Raw genomic sequence first — 20,232 nt, 5'->3', positions numbered from 1 at the left:
ACCAGGGAATCTGCCTTGATAGAAATGGTACTCTCTCAGTCTCCAGAGGGCCATGATGGTTGCAAGAGAGAAAAGTTGTAAGGCAGACATGAGAAGCTGTGCAGGCAGTTACAGGGAGAAGACAGGCCCATCCAATGAGAATTGGGTTAGGGTATCAGTTAAGACTTAACACAGAATGGAGTTAGTCAAAAGTTTGTTACTATGGAGGGGTATAATGAGGAATCAATAAAAGATAGTTGATAGGCTGAAGCATTTTCTTTTGAGAATATCTTCTTAGTTGGAATAAAAAAGCTTACTGAAAATATCTGTCATTCTTTTTTTTTTTTTTTTTTTAAGATTTATTTATTTATTTATTAGACAGAGATCACAAGTAGGCAGAGAGGCAGGCAGAGAGAGAGGAGGAAGCAGGCTCCCTGCTGAGCAGAGAGCCCGATGCGGGGCTTGATCTCAGGACCCTGAGACCATGACCTGAGCTGAAGGCAGAGGCCTAACCCACTGAGCCACCCAGGCGCCCCATATCTGTCATTCTTGATAACTTCCTACTTCTTGAAACATCCCCTTCTTTTGGCGAATACGATTCTACTGTTTTTCTGAAATACTGTCTCCTCTTTAAGGCAAAGTGTCACTCAGTACTTTTATACTCTTGCCATACTTTTTTTTTTTTAAAGATTTTATTTATTTATTTGACAGATAGAGATCACAAGTAGGCAGAGAGGCAGGCAGAGAGAGAGAGAGGAGGAAGCAGGCTCCCTGCCGAGCAGAGAGCCCGATGTGGGACTCGATCCCAGGACCCTGAGATCATGACCTGAGCCGAAGGCAGCGGCTTAACCCACTGAGCCACCCAGGCGCCCCCTCTTGCCATACTTTTGAATGTCTGTGATAATATAGTAAGTAGTCAACAGAAATGGGCAAAGGATCATCTTTTGCTCTGTCTTCAAACCTCTGTTTTTCTTAGTTTATTCATTCTTATCTGACTAATTTGTCTACCACCATAACATGAGTCCCTGTTGACATGCTTAGGATTTTTAATTCATCTTCCCTAACAGAATGTTGTGCTTTGTTCTCCCAGCTGTGACTTATGTGTCTCATAGATTCAGTAACATGTATATAACATGTTATATATTCTATAACATAACTCTTATCTCTTTAGTTCCATTATGTCATTTATCCTCTGAATCTTGCATGGTTCCATGGCCCACCACAGATCCTTCAGTAACTCTTAGCTCTCAAGAAGCAGTTCATACTCCGACATTGCCCAGAAACCTCTTCATTTGACTCCTTTATATTTCTATAACCTCACCTTTTGCCAGTCTCCCAAATAAACAGTAATGATGGATTTTAGACTTATTTCCTGTTGATGAAATCCTTCTCCTACCTTCCTTATCTCCCTGAATTCCTAATTTTTTCTTAAACTAAGCTCTTGATTTAAACAGATTCTCTTTAGAATCTTAAATTCAATGAAGAATTATTCCCCCAAATGCATATTTTTTCATGAATCCAAGCTCTTATGTATTTTTTGTTTAAACTGAAATTTTGGCTTGTTTGTTGTAATTTAAACTGGCAATATTTGTTAAACCATAAGACTTAGGTAACTTGCTGCTGCTGCTGCTGCTGTTTTAATATCAAGCAGCATTTATTGAATGCTATTTGCCAGGCAGCATTCTAAAAGTAGGAAGGAGTAGGCGCTTTAATCTCCATTTTAGAAATTTCCAAATTCAGAGTTAAGCTCAGAGAGGTTAAGGAACTTGTTGAGGGTCATACATCTAGTAAATGATAACAGCCAAACTTTGCAATTCTAATTTATAAAAACAAATCCTTCAATTCCTGTTCTTTAAGATGGAAAAGAAAATTCTGAACCAAAAGACATAACTCCTTTGAAATTTGGTGCGATGCCTTTTTATATTTCCATAGCACTTTACATATCTTCTTCATGGAATTTACCACAGTGTGCTTAACTTTTTATTTTTCTTACTTAGACACAGGAAAACACTTTTAGAATGGAAAAAGGCATGTAAGAGGGGAACATAGGTATAGATATATTTAATAAGAACATGATTTAAAGTATTGTTATTTACTGAGTTGAATACTGAAATACATGTAGTGTAAATGTGTTGCCAGCTAAAGTAATTTTGGAAGAGATTTTTAAGTTTTCTTTCTACTTTTTTTCTTTTTTTTCTGTCTTTCAGGGCATGTTTTAAGAAATTACCTCGCATTCTGAGTTTTAATACTATGAGGTATACATTTAATATGGTAACAATGATGAAAGAGAAAGTGAACACACACTTTTCCTTCCCATTACGTTTGGATATGACGCCCTATACAGAAGATTTTCTAATGGGAAAGAGTGATAGGAAAGAAGGTAATTTTATTTCTTTCTCTTGCTGTGTTTATCGTAAGTCTCCATAACAAGACAGTCATAACTATAAAGTTGTAAGCAACTACACATTTAATAAAATGAAATTGAATTTAGAAAGGGGATTGTATTTAAGTACAGTATGGCACATTCAGTCAATTCATCAATAGATATTTGGCATTTATTAGAGTTAGGTTTTAGGCACTCTGCTAGACATTAGTGACATGGCAGTGAACAAGATACACTTGATTCTTTAACTCAGAATTTAAGTCTAGTAGGCAAGTCTTATTGAGCAAGAAATTATAAATAAGATGTATCATCAGATAGGATGGTGGATATATCTCAAATCTGGGGGTATTAGGGAGGGCCTTCATGGAGATAACATCGGAGCAGAGCTTGAGTAAGGAATAGATTGAAAGGAATGGCTATTGTCTTTAGGTGGGTAGGAGGTGGGGGTGGAGTCGATGAGATGGGCAAAAGGCAATGGCCACATCATTTTGTTTTTAGGCCATCTTAATAATTATAATCTTTTTTTGATGTGAAACCTTTGGAACATTTTAAGCAGGGAACATTTAACCAGATGGGATCTGGAAAAGGTTATTCTGACTACAGCAGTAGAAATGGATTGACGGGTGATAAAAGGGATGTGGAGAGGGCATTTTGATAAACTCCAAAGAAGATGGTAGCTTAATGAGCAAGCATATCAGTGTATTTGAGAGCAGTATGTGACAGTTAATAGAATTTGATGATTATATGTATAAATAAATCAACAAAATTATTGAATATCTCTAATTTGCTGTTCTCACAGTAATGGGAATAGAGTGGCAACAAAGAAAAAGGTCTTTGTCCCTCTGAAGTTGAATTTTTAGTCTACTACTAGAGGTAGGAAGAAACATCAAGAATAACTCAGGTTTGTGGCTTGATCATAGATGAGTCAGTATTTCAAGAAGATCTCAAAAAATATCTCAAGAAAAAGGGAATTTGGTCAAAGTATTGAATGCTAAAGAAAAGGAATTGTTTCAGAAATAACATGGCTGAAAACAGCATGTAGAATGTCTTTGGTTATCTTTATCAGAGCAGTTTCATTTGGGTATTGCAGTAGAGAGGCAGATTGCAGTGAGTTAAAGATGATACTTGGTTCATATCCAGTTACCTCCAGATTCTTACTCCTTCCATAAGACCGGTGCTTTTCAAACTTACTATATGTGCCTCAAAGACCACAGAGGTGAGGAATGGAAGCAGGTGAGCAAAAAAAAGCAGAGAACAGGCCTAGCTCTTGCTTTCCATTCTTTGGTTGGATAAGTTCTGATTTACACAATAGGGTTCTGACAGTGTTTTTTTTATGTAAGTTCTCTTGATTAAAATTTTTAAGGTTCGACTAAGGCACTGTATTTTAAGATTTGGGAAAGAACTGCATTTTAATCTTTATACTCCATTGCCTGAAACTTAATGAGCTAGTAAATGTTTCACTAAATAGGACATGAGAAGTGTAAACAGTGAGCATGCGCTAGCTATTCTTTTAAGAGAAGAACATACTCTTTCTTTGAGAAGATGGTGACTATTGCTGTAGAGGAATTGAGTTAAGGGGGGTATTTTTACCCTTAGAATTTTTTAAGAAAAATTTTATTTATTTATTTGACAAGATGAGAGAGCACAACCAGGGGGCGCAACAGAGGGAGCCTGACACAGGGCTTGATCCTCCAAGACCCTGGAAATCATGACTTGAGTGGAAGGCCGATGCTTAAATGACCGAGCTACCCAGGCGCCCCTACCCTTAGAATTTTTTTTTTTTTTTTTTAAGATTTTATTTATTTGTCAGAGATTACAAGCAGGCAGAGGGGCATGAAGAGCAGGCAGAGAGAGAAGCAGGCTCCCTGTCAAGCAAGGAGCCCCTTAAGGGGCTCGATCCCAGACCTGAGCCAAAGACAGCTGCTTAACTGACTGAGCAACCCAGGTGTCTCTATCCTTAGAATCTGAGTATGTTTAGAGGTTGTAGCAGAGGAGCCAGTAGAAGATGATAACTTTGAAAATAAAGGCAAAGTTAAGAAGTAAGCAATGTATATATAAACTTTACTTTTTAGAACTCTTTCTAAACCATTTATAAAATTAGGACAACACTGCCCAGCTATTGTGCTTTCTGCTATTTTTCCTGATGCTTCCTTGTGTAGAAGTAGCAAAAATTTCTGCCAAGATGAAGGATTTTTTTAGGCCATAACTGATGCATTCAGAGTTGGATCTTAGCACATCCAAACTTCTCAGTCACTATTAAAACACTGTCAGCCATTTCCTTCTCTCCTCAGTTGTCACTTTCCAATTTAGACCGTGCACCCAAGTTAACATAATCTGCTTTCACTTGTTTCTGTGATTATACTTTTTCCTTTGTATATGATGCTGGGTATACAGATCAGAAGTCATAAATCCTCAAACTTCCTAGATATTTCTTTAGTTTTTTTCCTTAGTTTCTTCTATACCTTTCAAATTTAAATCTTTGGGGACAGGACGAATGTCTCTTATTTATTTTGTTTCTGTCTCCTACTACAGAATGTTTTCTATTAACTAATAAACAGTTGCAAGCATGCTACCAGTACAGTGCTCCTTTTTCTTTACCTGAGATTAAAGGACATGAGTATTTTAATGCTTTTCCAGATCTTGTGTTTGTTTGCTGCTAATAAGATAAATGATAAATATTGTACTATCTATTCCAAAAGGAATAAGATTAAACAAAAAGAGCATATTTTATATTTATATATTATACTGATGTTGTCCATACTTATAGTTGTTTTTCCAAATGATTTGTTTAAATGTTCCTTAAAATTGTAGACTATGGATAGGAAATGACTAGGAAATGGAGTTGTTTTGTATGTATTATAATATATAATGTATCTGTGCCTGTTTCTGTATATAAAATACATTATGGAAAGTGAGGTAAAGTGATTCAAAGACGTTATGTAAATCATTTCAGGTTTTAAGGAAGTCAGTGATCATTCAAAAGACACAGAAAGCTATGAGTATGACTTAATAGGAGTGACTGTTCACACAGGAACAGCAGATGGTGGGCACTATTATAGCTTCATCAGAGATATAGTCAATCCACATGCTTATAAAAACAACAAATGGTGAGTTTTAAGTACTTTAGTCTTGGGATTTAAAGAAATTTTTTTCTGTTTGTAAAGTATAAACTTATGATTGTTTTTGCTTCAGATATGTTTTCTGATTTTATTTTACTAAAAACTTTATAAAACTAGGAAAGGGGGCCGACAATTTTTAAATGAAAACAACTTTCATAAGACAGTAGGAATTGATTGTTCTTAACTTTCTTTTGAGAATTTGATCAATGTTCTAAGAAAAATGAACACACAAAGCTTTGCCCACTTTAGATTCATAGACCATATCGCACCTTCCAAGTCTCTTCTATCTTCATTCACTAATTCAAGAGTTGTATACTGAGTGTCTCATATAGAGTGGTTAGAGGTCCTTATATAAAGTGATTTGAGGTTACCTGCATGCTCCAGTCTCTCCACCTTACTTTTCCCCTTCCAGCCTGCACATTCTTTTTTTTAAATCATCTTTTATCAAGCTAATGGATGGAAGTCATTTAATCAGTGCTTAATAGCTGTTTTTTGGTCTTCAGATGTTGTTAGGTAGAGTCTCATTTATAGAGACTATGTATTTATAGTAGGCATTGTTCTAAGTGTTAGGGATATTGCTTTGAGCGAAATGTACATGGGTAAATTGATCTGCAGTTAGCCGAATAGTTTTGTTGAATTCTTTAAGCCAACATGTCAGTGGTATCTTACTTGGTCCATATGAATATAATTCCATAAATATATTTTTAATCCTTTTTTGATCATAAGTTTTGAAATGGCATCTTTATCTTTGGAAGTTCTCCCATCTCTTAATCTTTTCTGTCCAATAGCTACATAGGTATGCAAACTTTTTGTTTTTATGAATTTTTCTCTTGCTCCTAGTTTATAAATGGATTTATCAGATTTTAGGGCAGTTACAGTTTGTAAAATTATATTCCCATTTTCTAGTAGGTTATTGTTATCAAATAAGAACTTAGAATTTATTTACCTCATATTAAAAATCGTTTAAGTTTTAGAATTTTTTCAGTATGTATTCTTATAATAGGTGTAATACTCAGTATGTATATACTTGATCAAACACTATATGCTCTGTTTTAGGTATCTTTTTAATGATGCTGAGGTAAAACCTTTTGATTCTGCTCAGCTGGCCTCTGAATGTTTTGGTGGAGAGATGACAGTAAGTTTTATTCAGAAGTTATAAATGGTTCGTGACTTTCTGAATGCTATGCAGTATCATAAAATCCAGTAGCAAAACCACTTAACTTTCTTTAATTGCTATGATTAAATCTAAAGTTTATTCATTTGTTATGTATTAGAAGTCTAGTCTGTTGGGCATGTATACCAGATTGGTAAATACTTTTTAAATTACAATTTCTGCCTTCAACTGATAAGGGAGGTTAAGACTTAAAATTGAAAAATTAAACAGTGTAGAAATTGAATTGCATTGCCATGAAACATGGTGGAAGAAGTTGTCCACCTGAATGCTTTGAGATTTGAGGGAAAAGAAATTACTCTTTATTGACTTCATATGAAAAATCCTTTGTCAGGGAAATGGGCTTTAGGTGCACTTAAGTGAATTATTCTTTCAGTGCCCTTTTTTTTTTTTTTAAATAACAGCAGCAGCAACTTGGTTATTACTATTGACAGGATAGGCAAAGAATATCTTACCTGTTACGTAATTAGCTCCAAGACATGAAAAGACAATTAGTTCGGACTAGTATTATTATATTTTTTTTAATTTTTTTTAAAAGATTTTATTTATTTATTTGACAGAGAAAGATCACAAGTAGGTAGAGAGGCAGGCAGAGAGAGAGAGAAGAGGAAACAGGCTCCCTGCTGAGCAGAGAGCCCGATGCGGGACTCGATCCCAGGACCCTGAGATCATGACCTGAGCCGAAGGCAGCGGCTTAACCCACTGAGCCACCCAGGCGCCCTGGACTAGTATTATTATAATGTAATTATAATAATTGTACTTCATAGGCATTTTATCCAAATACTAGTGTTCTGAAAACAGTTTTAAAGTACTGTTTTGATTCTTATAAGTCAAGCATTAAATAGTCATTTCCATTTCACAGGTAAGTCCAAATGAAGTTATTTTTCACTTTAATAGTCATGTCTGTTGTGAAATCACAGTTCACATTGTGGATTTTAATGTAGGACTTCCTTATTGCTTTTTGGTGCTCTCATGTACTACTTTAAATAGAAAAGGAGAAGTAAGCAAATTGCTAACACTTCAGAAATGGGTAGAAAAAGGGAGTAATAAATTACTGATGCCATAATTAAACCTGTTGCATCTCTTGATGTTATTTCTGGGATATTTCCTCAAAAAAAAAAAAGTAAACTTTGCAAAGCTTTTCTCTTAAAAGGTAGTTATTAAATTGCAAGTATGTTTTATTATATCCTTTATATGTTTTATGGTAAAGTATCTTTAAAAATACTTTGAATATTTGTTTTTAGTTACAGTTGACCCTTAAACTATGTGGGAGTTAAATATGCCAGGCCCCCACACAGTTGAAAATCCAAGTATAACTTTTGACTGTTAATCAGAAGCCTTATTGATAACATGAACACTCAAATCAATATGTATTCTGTATGTTACACTTATTACATACTGTATTCTTAAAATAAACTAGAGAAAAGAAAATGTTGTTAAAATCATAAGGAGAGGCACCTGGGTGACAAGTCAGTTGGGCATCTGACTATTTTGGCTCAGACAATGGTCTTAGGGTTGTGAGATCATGCCCCATGTCGTTGGGTCTGTGCTCATAGGGAAGTCTGCCTGAGATTCTCTCCCTCTCCTGCCTCTCCTCCCCACTCACTTTTTCTCTCTTTAAAGTAAATAAATAAATCTTTTAAAATCATAAGGAAAATATGTTTACAGTATAGTGTTGTATTATTGGGGGAAAAAATCTGCCTGTAAGTGGACCTGTGTAGTTTACACCTTGTTTTTCAAGGGTTAACTCTACTCTTAGCCAAGAACTTCTGTCAGGGATTTTTTATAAAGAATAAACTAGCTGTTTATGAACTATTTTAAATATAAATACAACTGAGATAAATATAAATAATTTTTTAAAGAATGAAAACTTTTATTTTTTTTAACAGACCAAGACCTATGATTCTGTTACAGATAAATTTATGGATTTCTCCTTTGAAAAGGTAATCATTTTTTTACATATAATTTACATTGTTTTCTTTCTTCCATGTTACCTCATTTTATAGTTATACTTTATCAAAATGAAAATATACCTTTTTTATTCTTTGCCTCTTAAAGACACACAGTGCATATATGCTGTTCTACAAACGCATGGAACCAGAGGAAGAAAATGGCAAAGAATTCAAATTTGATGTGTCATCAGAGTTACTAGAGGTATAATTTAATTTAACTTAAGCAATTTAAAAGCATGTTAAGTATTAATGAGAGTAAAAGGACTACTGGACCAGGCTATGACAATGTTAGGATTTATAATCCCGGGTAGACCTTAACACTATTTGTAAATAGTCTTGATAATACTCTCATAGGACAGGTACAGGTAGAGTGACCAGAAAATAATTATTAGTAACATGAAAGAAAAATAAGTAATATGGTTGATGGAATAGGAGCAAGCTCATTAAGTAACTTGTATGTATGGTAATATTCTTGGATTGGATGATGACTGTTGTTCTTTGCTTCATGTTACATAGAAATACCATGTATTTGAAATGCATTTAAAATATGTATTAAATGTTTAAAATGTGTCTTGTTTATAGTAATTAGGCTTTGTTTCATGATGTTACTTTAATGTCTTTTTAAGAACTATAAAATGTATTCACAACTCTACATTTATCAGTGTTATAAACTCAGCCAAAATGTATAAATCTTCATGATAAAAATATACTTTTCCATCTAGACAATTCAGCTTTTACTGTCTAATTGATTGATTAATATTTGCACTGATGTGGTTGAGTCTTAAAACCGAGTGGATTTTGGTCCCCAAACAAGTACTCTTAACTGGTGTCTTGACCTCCCAGAATATTAGTGACAAAAAAAACCAAGAATATTATCATTTTTTAAACCCTTGAATTGGATTTACCAGCAAAATTAAGTGTTCTCTAGATTTCTTACTCTCGATAAGGACACAACAGTGTTTAATGACAACCCAGCCCACTTGTGAAGTAAAACGAAATTTTAAGTAAAACTTTAATGATGTATATTCTTTACATTAATGATTCTGAAACCCCTATTCTCAGTATTCTTTTATATTCTTAAAAAATAATGAGAACATTAGTTTTTAGTATATTAATTTCAGTGTGGTTATATCTATCAGTAGTTGCCATATTAGTATTTAAAATTTTTTAAATTTATATTAATTTATTTAAAGATAACGAAATTAATGACATGCTAATATAAACACCATTTTATGAAGAAAAATTTTTCAGAACAAAACCATTTAGTGAGAAAAGTGTGTCTGTTTGCAAAACTTTTAAAGATGTTTACAGATCTTTTTAATATCTGATTTAATAGATGACAACTAGAGTCTCATAATAGCTTTTTGCATTTGCTCTGTTGTGATTTCATTCATCATTTAGCCTCTGGAAAACTCCATTGTATGCACAGGAGGGAATGAAAGTAAAAAAGGGCAGATACCCTCATCATATTACTAAGGAGATGGTTTTGATCTTATATATACTCTAAAACGGTTGTAGGCACCCATCCCCACAGGTCTCTGAACTGTTCTTTTGAGAACCACTGATTTATATTGCGACAAAAGGAAATCCCAGACATTTGTTCTACTACAGCAAGAAAAACAAATTGAACCACGTTAGAATATTTTTTAAAATTATTTATTTATTTATTTGATAGTGAGAGAGGGAACACAAGAAGGGGCGTGGGAGAGGGAGAAGCAGGCTTCCTGCTGAGCAAGGAGCCCAATTTGGGGCTTGATCCTGTCCCGGGATCATGACCAGAGTTGAAGGCAGACTCCTAACAATTGAGCCACCCAGGTGCTCCTTCTTCTTCTTCTTCCTCTTCCTCCTCCTCCTCCTCCTCTTCCTCCTCCTCCTCCTCCTTTCCTTCTTTTTTTTTAAGATTTTTGTTTACTTATTTGTCAGAGAGCGAACACAGAAGCGGGAGGAGTACACAAAGGGAGAAGCAGGCTCCCCGCTGAGCAAGGAGCCTGATGTGAGGCTCAATCCCAGGGTCCTGGGATCATGACCTGAGCTCAAGGCAGATGCTTAAACAACTGAGCCACCCAAGCATCCCTAGAATATTCTTGATTGCAGACCTAAGCCACCTGTTGTTGTTTTTTTTTAAGATTTTATTTATTTATTTGACAGAGATCACAAGTAGGCAGAGAGGCAGGCAGAGAGAGAGAGGAGGAAGCAGGCTCCCTGCTGAGCAGAGAGCCCGATGCGGGACTTGATCCCAGGACCCTGAGATCATGACCCGAGCCGAAGGCAGCAACTTAACCCACTGAGCCACCCAGGCGCCCTGTTTTGTTTTGTTTTTTTCTTATAATTGTTTTAGCTTATTGAAGAATGAATTTGCCTGAATATACATTTTAATAAAATGTTAAAGTGTGATAATACTGTTATTTAATATTAACACAGATTTTAGGTATAAACTAGAATCTGGTCCTTTAGATTTGTGCAGTTGAAATATAGCTAGTAGCAGACTTCCCAAAGAGTAAATAGGAAGTTTAAAACCATAAAATTTATTTTTAAAGAGTTTATTGATTGATTTTAGGGAGATGGGGGTAGATGGAGAGGGAGAGAGAATTGCACATAGACCCCCCACTGAGTGTGGGGCCCTACTCAGGACTTGATCTCATGACCCCAAGATCATGACCTAAGCTGAAATCAAGAGTTGGATGCTTAACCAGCTGAACCAACCATGCGTCCCAGAACCTTAAAATTTAGTAAGTAAACAAACATTATAAATTGTAATGACTGTTGTGGATAAAACAAAATGCTCAGAAAGGGTAGTTGATTGGAATTTCTGGGGAAAGTGATTAGGAAATAATTCAGAGTAAGCTTAAACTGAGACTTGAAAGGTACCAAAGACTTAATCATGTGAAGAATATTCCAGGCAAAGAGATATTATGACAAATTCCTTTAGTAAAGATATAGGGTATTGGCATGTTTTAGAAGCTGAACAATGACCTCTGGGGCTGTGATGATTAGTAAGTGCAAGGAAATGTCCAAGATGAAGTTGAAGAGGTGTATGGAAAATACCTGTAGTACAATAATTCTAGACTTAGACACACCCACATGGCTCCACATATGTTGTATTGATAAAACGTAAAAAGGATCGTCAAAAAACAAGATAAATAATTCCATAGAACAGAAATGAAAGCAGTGGGTCTGGTGGAAACCACAGGATTACCAGGCTTTAGGCCCAAATCAGATAATGGGGGTGGAGAGTTCTTGAGACATAAAGGGGATAAAAATTATGACACAGGATCTAGAGCTGAGCTCATGGCTAGGAGTAAGAACCTTGGAATGGAGCTTCATTGCTATGAAAAAGCACTGATGAGGTAAACGCTCTCAAACTCTTCTTTAGGCTACAGCTTTCTAGAAGGCAGTGTGCATAGAAATGCTAGAGGACCAAGAACTCTGAAGCAGTCTGTTCAGTGAGTAGGTCTGTACCAATGTGGAGCAGGAGCCCTAAAATATGAATTCAAGACCTGGTGCTGGATGGGAAGAGTGGGCTGGGAGGCAAGAAGAGGTAGCTGAAAATCTTTAGGAGATAAACACAGGCAGTAATAACAGTACTCAGAACACAAATTTGTTCCAGATAAAGATAATTTTATGGAACAAACACTAACTTAGAGCATGTTTAGGGTACAGGGAGCTAAACACAAAACTAAAATTAGCAGAGCAGGTATGTAAGACTCATGTTAGAAATAATCTTTGGGGACGCCTGGATGGCTCAGTTGGTTAAGCAGATGCCTTCAGTTCAGGTCATGATCCCAGTGTCGTGGGATCGAGTCCCACATCGGGCTCCTTGCTCGGTAGGAAGCCTGCTTCTCCCTCTGACTCTGCCTGCCACTCTGTCTGCCTGTGCTTGCTTGCTGTCTCTCTCTGACAAATAAATAAATAAAATCTTTAAAAAATAATAATAATAATCTTTGTGGGGCACCTGGGTGGCTCAGTGGGTTAAAGCCTCTGCCTTCAGCTCAGGTCATGATCTCAGGGTCCTGGGATCAAACCCTGCATCGGGCTCTCTGCTCAGCAGGGAGCCTGCATCCCTTCCTCTCTCTCTGCCTGCCTGTGATCTCTGTCTGTCAAATAAATAAATAAAATCTTCAAAAAATATATTTGTTCATAATTGTGACAGAATATACAAGGAGGGGCGCCTGGGTGGCCCAGTTGTTTAGGTGTCTGCCTCCAGCTCAGGTCATAATTCTGGAGTCGCAGGATCAAGCCCCTCATCAGGCTCCCCACTCATCGGTGGGGGAATCTGCTTCTCGCTCTAACCCTACCATCTCTCATGCTTAAAAAACAAAAAAACAAAAGAATAAACAAGGAAATCACCTGACTTAGGTCTGCCAATCTGAATTGTTTTCATTTTGCCAGTTTTCGAACATAAACCTTTCTCATAATCTGTTATTATCAAAATGGAACTCATAATTTTACTCCATTTATGTATTTGTTCTTTAGATGGGATTTCAGAGTTCTTACAGAATCTTGATAATTGTATTTTTAAAGAACTGTGATTGTTTGAGGTAGCCAGATACATAATGATAAATTGGAGCAGGCTTAATAACTATTTTTGCATTCCACATAACTAGAAAGAAAATCAACATGAATTTTAAGTGCTTTTATTTTTGGGGGTTTTTTTTTGCTTGTTTCTTTTAGAGCAAATCTTTTTTTCTTAAAAATTACTGGTAAAATGTAATGAAGCAAATGCTTTCTGATATCTAATGTTACCATTTTCTTTTTCTTCAGTGGATTTGGCATGATAACATGCAGTTTCTTCAAGACAAAAACATTTTTGAACATACGTATTTTGGGTAAGTTTGATAAACTTATAATAGATTTTTTTCTTACACATTTAAAGCAAATCTTATTCTGTAAGATATGTAACTTACTATTTTTAAATTCTAGGTTTATGTGGCAGTTATGTAGTTGTATTCCCAGTACATTACCAGATCCTAAAGCTGTGTCCCTAATGACAGCAAAGGTAATATATAAGCCGTAGATAGTTTTTTTCAAAATTGACTACTTTAAAGTAATTAAAAATTTTTTGCTTAATGTTTTCTTCCAGCTCAGCACCTCCTTTGTCCTAGAGACATTTATACATTCAAAAGAAAAGGTATGTGTTTCATAAAATTTTGTGTCATTTAGCAGATAGCTTTTGGTTTTCTTTATCTTCAGCTTGAAGTCCATGCCTTAAATGACTTCTTTCTTTTTTTTAGCCCACAATGCTTCAGTGGATTGAACTGTTGACCAAACAATTTAATAATAGTCAAGCAGCTTGTGAGGTAAGGTGAAATAATCCAACAAATAATGTATAGCTTAAGATGCACTTTTTTGTTTTGTTTTCTTTTATTCATAAGATGCTATAGCAAAAGTATTGTGTAATAAATGATAGGGATCCCAGTGTAAGTTCCCCAAATTACTTAACAACTGAGAAGGTTATAATTTATGTCCTAGCCATTACGCTGATGAAATAATTGATTTTTAAGTTACTTAAAAATCCTTGGGTGCCTCCCCTCCCCCCAGTCTGTTAGAAAAATACAGGAAGTTCAAAAGACTGGATCAGATATTTCTTTGTTTCTTTCTTTCTTTCTTTCTTTTTTTTTTTTAAGATTTTATCTATTTATTTGACAGACAGATATCACAAGTAGGCAGAGAGGCAGGCAGAGAGAGGGAGGGAAGCAGGCTCCCTGCTGAGCAGAGATTCCCAATGTGGGGCTGGATCCCAGGACCCTGAGATCATGACCTGAGCCGAAGGCAGAGGCTTAACCCCCTGAGCCACCCAGGTGCCCCTGGATCGGATATTTCTTAATTAATTTTGAATATTATCAGAAAATACTTGAAAATGGATATCTTCCTTTTTCCTCCAAGATAATAATGCATATATCCCAGTATATCATTTTGTGTCCAGTTTTATCTTCCATATTATGTTCTAATACATCCCTATAATAATACATCCCTAAGGATAGTCTGCTCACAGGTAATGATCACTTAACCCTATTGCCACCTTAATATCATTTTATCATTTTTTTATTAGCTTCCAAATGTGGTGTAAGCCTTTCTAAGAATGCAAGTCTTAAAAATTTCCAGAGGTGGGAGATTACAACATAGTGTGCAATAGATGAAATTAGTTGAAGATCTTTTTCTTATATAGAAGGTTATCTGATTATGCCATGGAGCAATGGAATTAGAGGATCTAATTATTGTAGACTTTAAACAGAAGACTATAATTTTTTAAAACTTTATAATAAATATTTTAATAAAGTAGGAAGATCAGGTACCTGTAACCTTATTTCAACAAACAGTAACATTGTTTTGCTTTAATCTGTTGCTGTCCCCCATGCCTGTTTTCAGCAAACCCACATAGCATATCATACACCCATAAATACTAAGTATGTATCTTTAATAAATGAGAACTTTAAAAAAAAATAGAGACCTCTCTCTCTCTCTCTCTCTAAATATATATATATATATATATATATATATATATATATATATATATATATATATCTCCATGACTTAATTTACTTCTTGTAAAATTAGAAGTGGTTCCTTAACATCATCCAGTATTCATTTTGTGTTCACTTTTTACTAACTGCCTAAAAAATGTTTTTTTCAGTTGGCTTCTTTGAATTGTATTCAAACAAGGACTACATTTTGCTTTTGTCTTATAAATCACCTTTCATCTGTAACAGTTACTTTATTCTCTCTCTTTGCTACTTTGTCATTTGATCTGCATAATTCTCCACATGCTTGCTTTGACTGATTATATCCTCCTGATGTTAGTTAACAAGTTCCTCTATTCTCCTCCCCCTTCGTGATTTTTTTTTTTTTAAGGCAGTTCAATAGATCCAGAATATTGATTAGGTCATCATTTGTTTTGTTTTCTGTTTTTTTGTTTATAGCTACTTCAGGGTTTTTGTTTTGTTTTGTTTTTGTTTTTGTTTTTTTTAACTAAGTATTGGCCTCCAGAACTCTCTCAAGGAGTTAAAATTCTCTGCAGTTGTCAATAATTATGTATATGCACATAGACAGTAACATTCAATATAGGCATTAAATATGTGATTAAAAGCTATCTTGAAATCAGTAGGAAATTGTTTTAGCATAAAGGGTACTTCTGAGGGCATCTGGGTGGCTCAGTGGATTAAGCATCTGACTCTTGATTTTAGCTCAGGTCATGATGTCAGGGTTGTGATAGTGTCAACTCTGCACTGGGCATGAAGCCTGCTGAATATTCTCTTTCCCTCTTGGTTCTCCCCCACTGTTCTCTCGCTCTCAGAAAAATAGGGGGAGGGATGTTTTTTGTTATTAAGAGAGCATAATTCTTTGTAAACAAAATAAATAATACTCAGATCATATATTAATAGGAACAAAAGGTTCTGCAGTGTAGTATCTGTGAGGATTAAGAGGAAAATAGTATTCCATTTTATAATGTTAAGCAGTGCAGGTTGCCTTCATGCAGGTTTACACTGTGATGTAAATGGCATTCATGGAATTCTGTAATCAGGTGACCCTGCTTATGACTTTAGGCATTTCAGAATTTCAGACTTTAAAAAATAATTTTTTTTTAAGATTTATTTATTTACTTTAGAGAGAGCATGCCCATGAGCAGTGGGGGAGGGGCAGAGGGAGAGAGAGAGAAAATCAAGCAGACTCCCCACTGAGCATGGAGCCCAACTCAGGGCTCTATCACATGACCCTCAGATCATGACCTAAACTGAAAGCAGGAGTTGGATGCCTAACCAACTGAGCCACCCTTGCATTCCTAGAGTTTTAGACTTTTAAAACAATGGAAGAATCTGTTTTGGTAAGAATTTAAAATAATTGAAACATAGACTAGAAATGAAATCCTTGTGTGACTTTTTTTTTTTAAGTTCAACAAGTATTGGTTGAAGGTTAATATCACACTATTTTTTTTTACAGTGGTTTTTGGACCGTATGGCTGATGATGACTGGTGGCCAATGCAGATACTAATTAAGTGCCCTAATCAAATTGTGAGACAGGTAAGAAGAAATTTGATTGAAAAAGAAATGGCTTTCAAGTTAATAATCCTAAATTTACCTGTGACTATATTTTAACCCAGCATTGAAGGTAGTTTTGAAAAGATTAACCTCTACCATAAAAATCATTTTGCTACCATTTCATCAGCTTCTTGTAGGAAATCAGCTGTCTTTTCAACCAAGTGATTAAAATTGTTAACATTTCCTAGTTATAGGAAGATAAGTGTAAGTGCCTATTCTCTCAGATCCTGTTATCACTGCTTTATGAGTTGTACTAATGCTTTTTAGAATTTTAGATAGTCTAACCATGGTAGGGTACTGTAGTGGCCTTGAAAATTAAATGAACAGTATGTAACATTTCTGTGAAAGATTCTGAACTGTCACATGAATCAGTTTGTTTTCCTTAAATCTCTGGAAAAGTTAGACAAAATTGTAAATATTACTTTATATTCACTTATGACACAGAACTAAAAATTTAATATGAAAAGGCCACTTTTCAGTTATTCCTGAGATATAACTCTTACACCATCTAATTCATCAAAACCATACAGAATATAAAATTTAGTGGCTTTTCGTATATCCCCAAACTGTGCAACTGTCATCTAATTTTGTAACACTGCTAAGAGACATTCCATACCTATTAACAGTGACTCCCAATTTTATCCTGTCCCTTCTTTCCAGCCACTATGCACCTGCTAATCAACTTTTTGGCTCTATGGATTTGCGCATTTATTTATTTATTTATTTATTTATTTTTAAAGATTTTATTTATTTATTTGACAGGCAGAAATCACAAGTAGACGGAGAAGCAGGCAGAGAGAGAGGAGGAAGCAGGCTCCCTGCTAAGCAGAGAGCCCGATGCGGGCTTCGATCCCAGGACCCTGAGATCATGACCTGAGCCGAAGGCAGTGGCTTAACCCACTGAGCCACCCAGGTGCCCTGGATTTGCGTATTTAATGATAAATGGAGGGGTGCCTGAAAGGCTCAGTCAGTTAAGCATCTCAGGGATGCTAAGCATCCCAGGATCCCTGGGTCCTGGAATCAAACTGCCTGCTCAACGGGAAGTCTGCTTGCCCCTCTCCCTCTGCCTTTTCCTCCAGCTCAGGCTGTCTTGCTGGCTCCCTCAAAAAATTTAAATCTTAAAAACAAAACAAACAAAACTATAAAAAAAATTTTAAATCTTTATTAAAAGATAAATGGAGTCACACACTCTGTGATCTTTTGTGATCAGCTTATTTGAGCAATATTTTCATGGTTTATCCATGTTGTGGTGTGTTTCTGTTCTTTCTTTTTATTGCTAAATTAATTCCATTGAATGGATATAGCAATTATTGTTTATCCATTCAGCAGTCAGTGAGCATTTGAGATGTTTTCGCTTTTTGGCTATTTTGAATAATGCTGCTCTGAACATGAGTGCACAAATACTTGTGTGGACATATATTTTTAGTTCTTTTACCTGAGAGTAGAAGTCCTGAGACATTCTAGGAATTACAAACTTTTTCATGGCATCTCCACTAGTTTACATCCCCACCAGCAGCAATCTATGAGCATTTCTATTTTCACTACGTCTTCTTTAGCATTTCTTACTGTCTTTTTGATTTTAACTATCCTGATGAATGTGAAGTAGTATGTTATTGTGGTTTTGGTCTGCATTTCCCTAATAATTAGTGATGGTGAACATCTTTTCATTTGCTTACTGGCCACTTGTATATCTTAATTAGAGAATCCCCAACCCTTTTTAACCCATGTGGGTTTTTTTGAACAAACTTAAATCCTATTTCCTTCTCCTAATCATTGACTTCTGGCAAAAGATAATCCATGGGGAAAACAGAAATGGGTGCAGAGAATTTTGAAACCTGTTAATTTTTCAGTAACTTTGTTACCTTTGTTCAGGCTCTTAGGTTGTTATAACTTTCATTTGCAGATGTTTCAGCGTTTGTGTATCCATGTGATTCAGAGACTCAGACCTGTGCACGCTCATCTTTATCTACAGCCAGGAATGGAAGATGGGTAAGAAATAACTTTTTAGCATTTTAAGCTTTTTAATCAGCTTCCTAGAGTATTTTAAATACCCACATTGAAATATTTAGGTTCAGGGCATGGTAGGTGGCTTAGTTGGTTAAGCAGCTGCCTTCGGCTCAGGTCATGATCCCATGGTCCTGGGATTGATCCCTATGTCAGGTTCCCTACTCAGTGGTAAGTCTGCTTCTCCCTCTCCCTCTGCCCCTCCTGCCACGCTCATGCTCTCTCTCTCAAATAAATAAATAAAATCTTAAAAGAACGTTTTGTGTGTTTTTTTTTTAATTTAAAAATATGTAAGAATACAATCAAGAAGAGAACATAATACTTTTTATTTTTAATTAAGTGCATCTTCAGATTCGTCTACAGATAACTTAATGACTTAGTCTTTTTGTTTGGATTGATTCAGCCAGACACCGTAATTTGAATCTATCTACTTACATTATTGCAGTTGGTACTCACTATTACAAAGATGAGAGAGATAAATTTAGGTTTTTAAAAATATTTCTCCTCCCAGAATATCTATCTCCAGACTTCATACTGTCTCTAAGATATATTAAATTGTATCTTCAGGTCGGATGATATGGATGCCTCAGTAGAAGATATTGGTGGTCGTTCATGTGTCACTCGATTTGTGAGAACTCTGTTATTAATTATGGAACATGGTGTAAAACCTCACAGTAAACATCTTACAGAGTATTTTGCCTTCCTTTATGAATTTGCCAAAATGGGTGAAGAAGAGGTAAGGCTGTATTTTGTTTATTTCTGGGATTATGTACCTATTTTCAGTATTTAAAACTCAGTTGTTTTTATTTTCTATTTTTAAATCAATGTTTTTATTTTTAGAGCCAGTTTTTGCTTTCACTGCAAGCCATATCTACAATGGTTCATTTTTACATGGGAACCAAAGGGCCAGAAAATGTAAGTATAGTTCCCTCTCATATTGGGGATTTAGGGGACCATGTTTTCAAGTTTGTATCATGGAAGGTCATTAGATATTAGAATGCTTTAAAATCCCTTCTAGCCTGGCATTAGATCATTTTAAGTGTCTGAATTTGGTTGGTATTTTTAATGATACAGCGAGAGAAGAAATAATCAAATGATAAATTTCATCGGCAAAGCCCTGGAACAAAGCAAATGAATTTAGGCAGAATGGCTACCACCTACTTTGGGGTCATATCAGTAGCATGTTGTTTCAGTGAACATTTCTGATGGTCATATTTTTAAACCCTTGCTGTTGAGTTTCCAAAAACTTAAGTAGCTTGGTCTATTCATAGTATTGAAGCATGACATGAACTTTGTGTTGACTTTAATGACCACGTTGGCTTTTGCTCTATTTATGCTATCTTACTTAACCCTATTGCAACCCTAAGATGTAGTAAGTACTGTTGTTACCTCCATTTTACAGATCAGGAACTTGAGGCATAAAGAAGTTAACTTGTTTTAGATCACAGTGAGTTGGGCTTTGATCTTTGGTCAGATTCCTGAGCTACACTGTTAACCATTATTCTGTAATGCTTCTCAGAATATGGACTTTTACTGTCTGATACCTGCCTATATGGCTACTTGTTTAGACTGCTCTTCTTTTGCTTTGTT

General features: G+C 35.4%; 1 protein-coding gene across 5 annotated transcripts in view; it reads left to right on the top strand.

Moving 5' to 3' along the window:
• Positions 1-20,232, top strand: part of USP34 (ubiquitin specific peptidase 34) — a 249,299-nt gene that overhangs the window by 191,651 nt on the left and 37,416 nt on the right. For all 5 annotated transcript variants that reach the window (XR_009357235.1, XM_059187767.1, XM_059187768.1 and 2 more), the window contains 13 exons: positions 2,187-2,359; positions 5,316-5,469; positions 6,538-6,616; positions 8,542-8,595; positions 8,711-8,806; positions 13,366-13,430; positions 13,525-13,600; positions 13,685-13,732; positions 13,836-13,901; positions 16,540-16,620; positions 18,542-18,627; positions 19,210-19,378; positions 19,483-19,557. Coding sequence is in view for 4 of the 5 variants with exons in the window: in XM_059187767.1 (XP_059043750.1) it covers positions 2,187-2,359; positions 5,316-5,469; positions 6,538-6,616; positions 8,542-8,595; positions 8,711-8,806; positions 13,366-13,430; positions 13,525-13,600; positions 13,685-13,732; positions 13,836-13,901; positions 16,540-16,620; positions 18,542-18,627; positions 19,210-19,378; positions 19,483-19,557 (1,222 nt within the window). In the remaining variant the exon portion in view is untranslated. The remainder of the gene's footprint in view (positions 1-2,186; positions 2,360-5,315; positions 5,470-6,537; positions 6,617-8,541; positions 8,596-8,710; positions 8,807-13,365; positions 13,431-13,524; positions 13,601-13,684; positions 13,733-13,835; positions 13,902-16,539; positions 16,621-18,541; positions 18,628-19,209; positions 19,379-19,482; positions 19,558-20,232) is intronic.

This window comes from Mustela lutreola, chromosome 9 (genome assembly GCF_030435805.1).
Source record: "Mustela lutreola isolate mMusLut2 chromosome 9, mMusLut2.pri, whole genome shotgun sequence".
NCBI lineage: Eukaryota > Metazoa > Chordata > Mammalia > Carnivora > Mustelidae > Mustela > Mustela lutreola.
The sequence above is the reverse complement of the archived record's forward strand: the minus strand, read 5'-3'. Positions and strand labels throughout refer to the sequence as shown.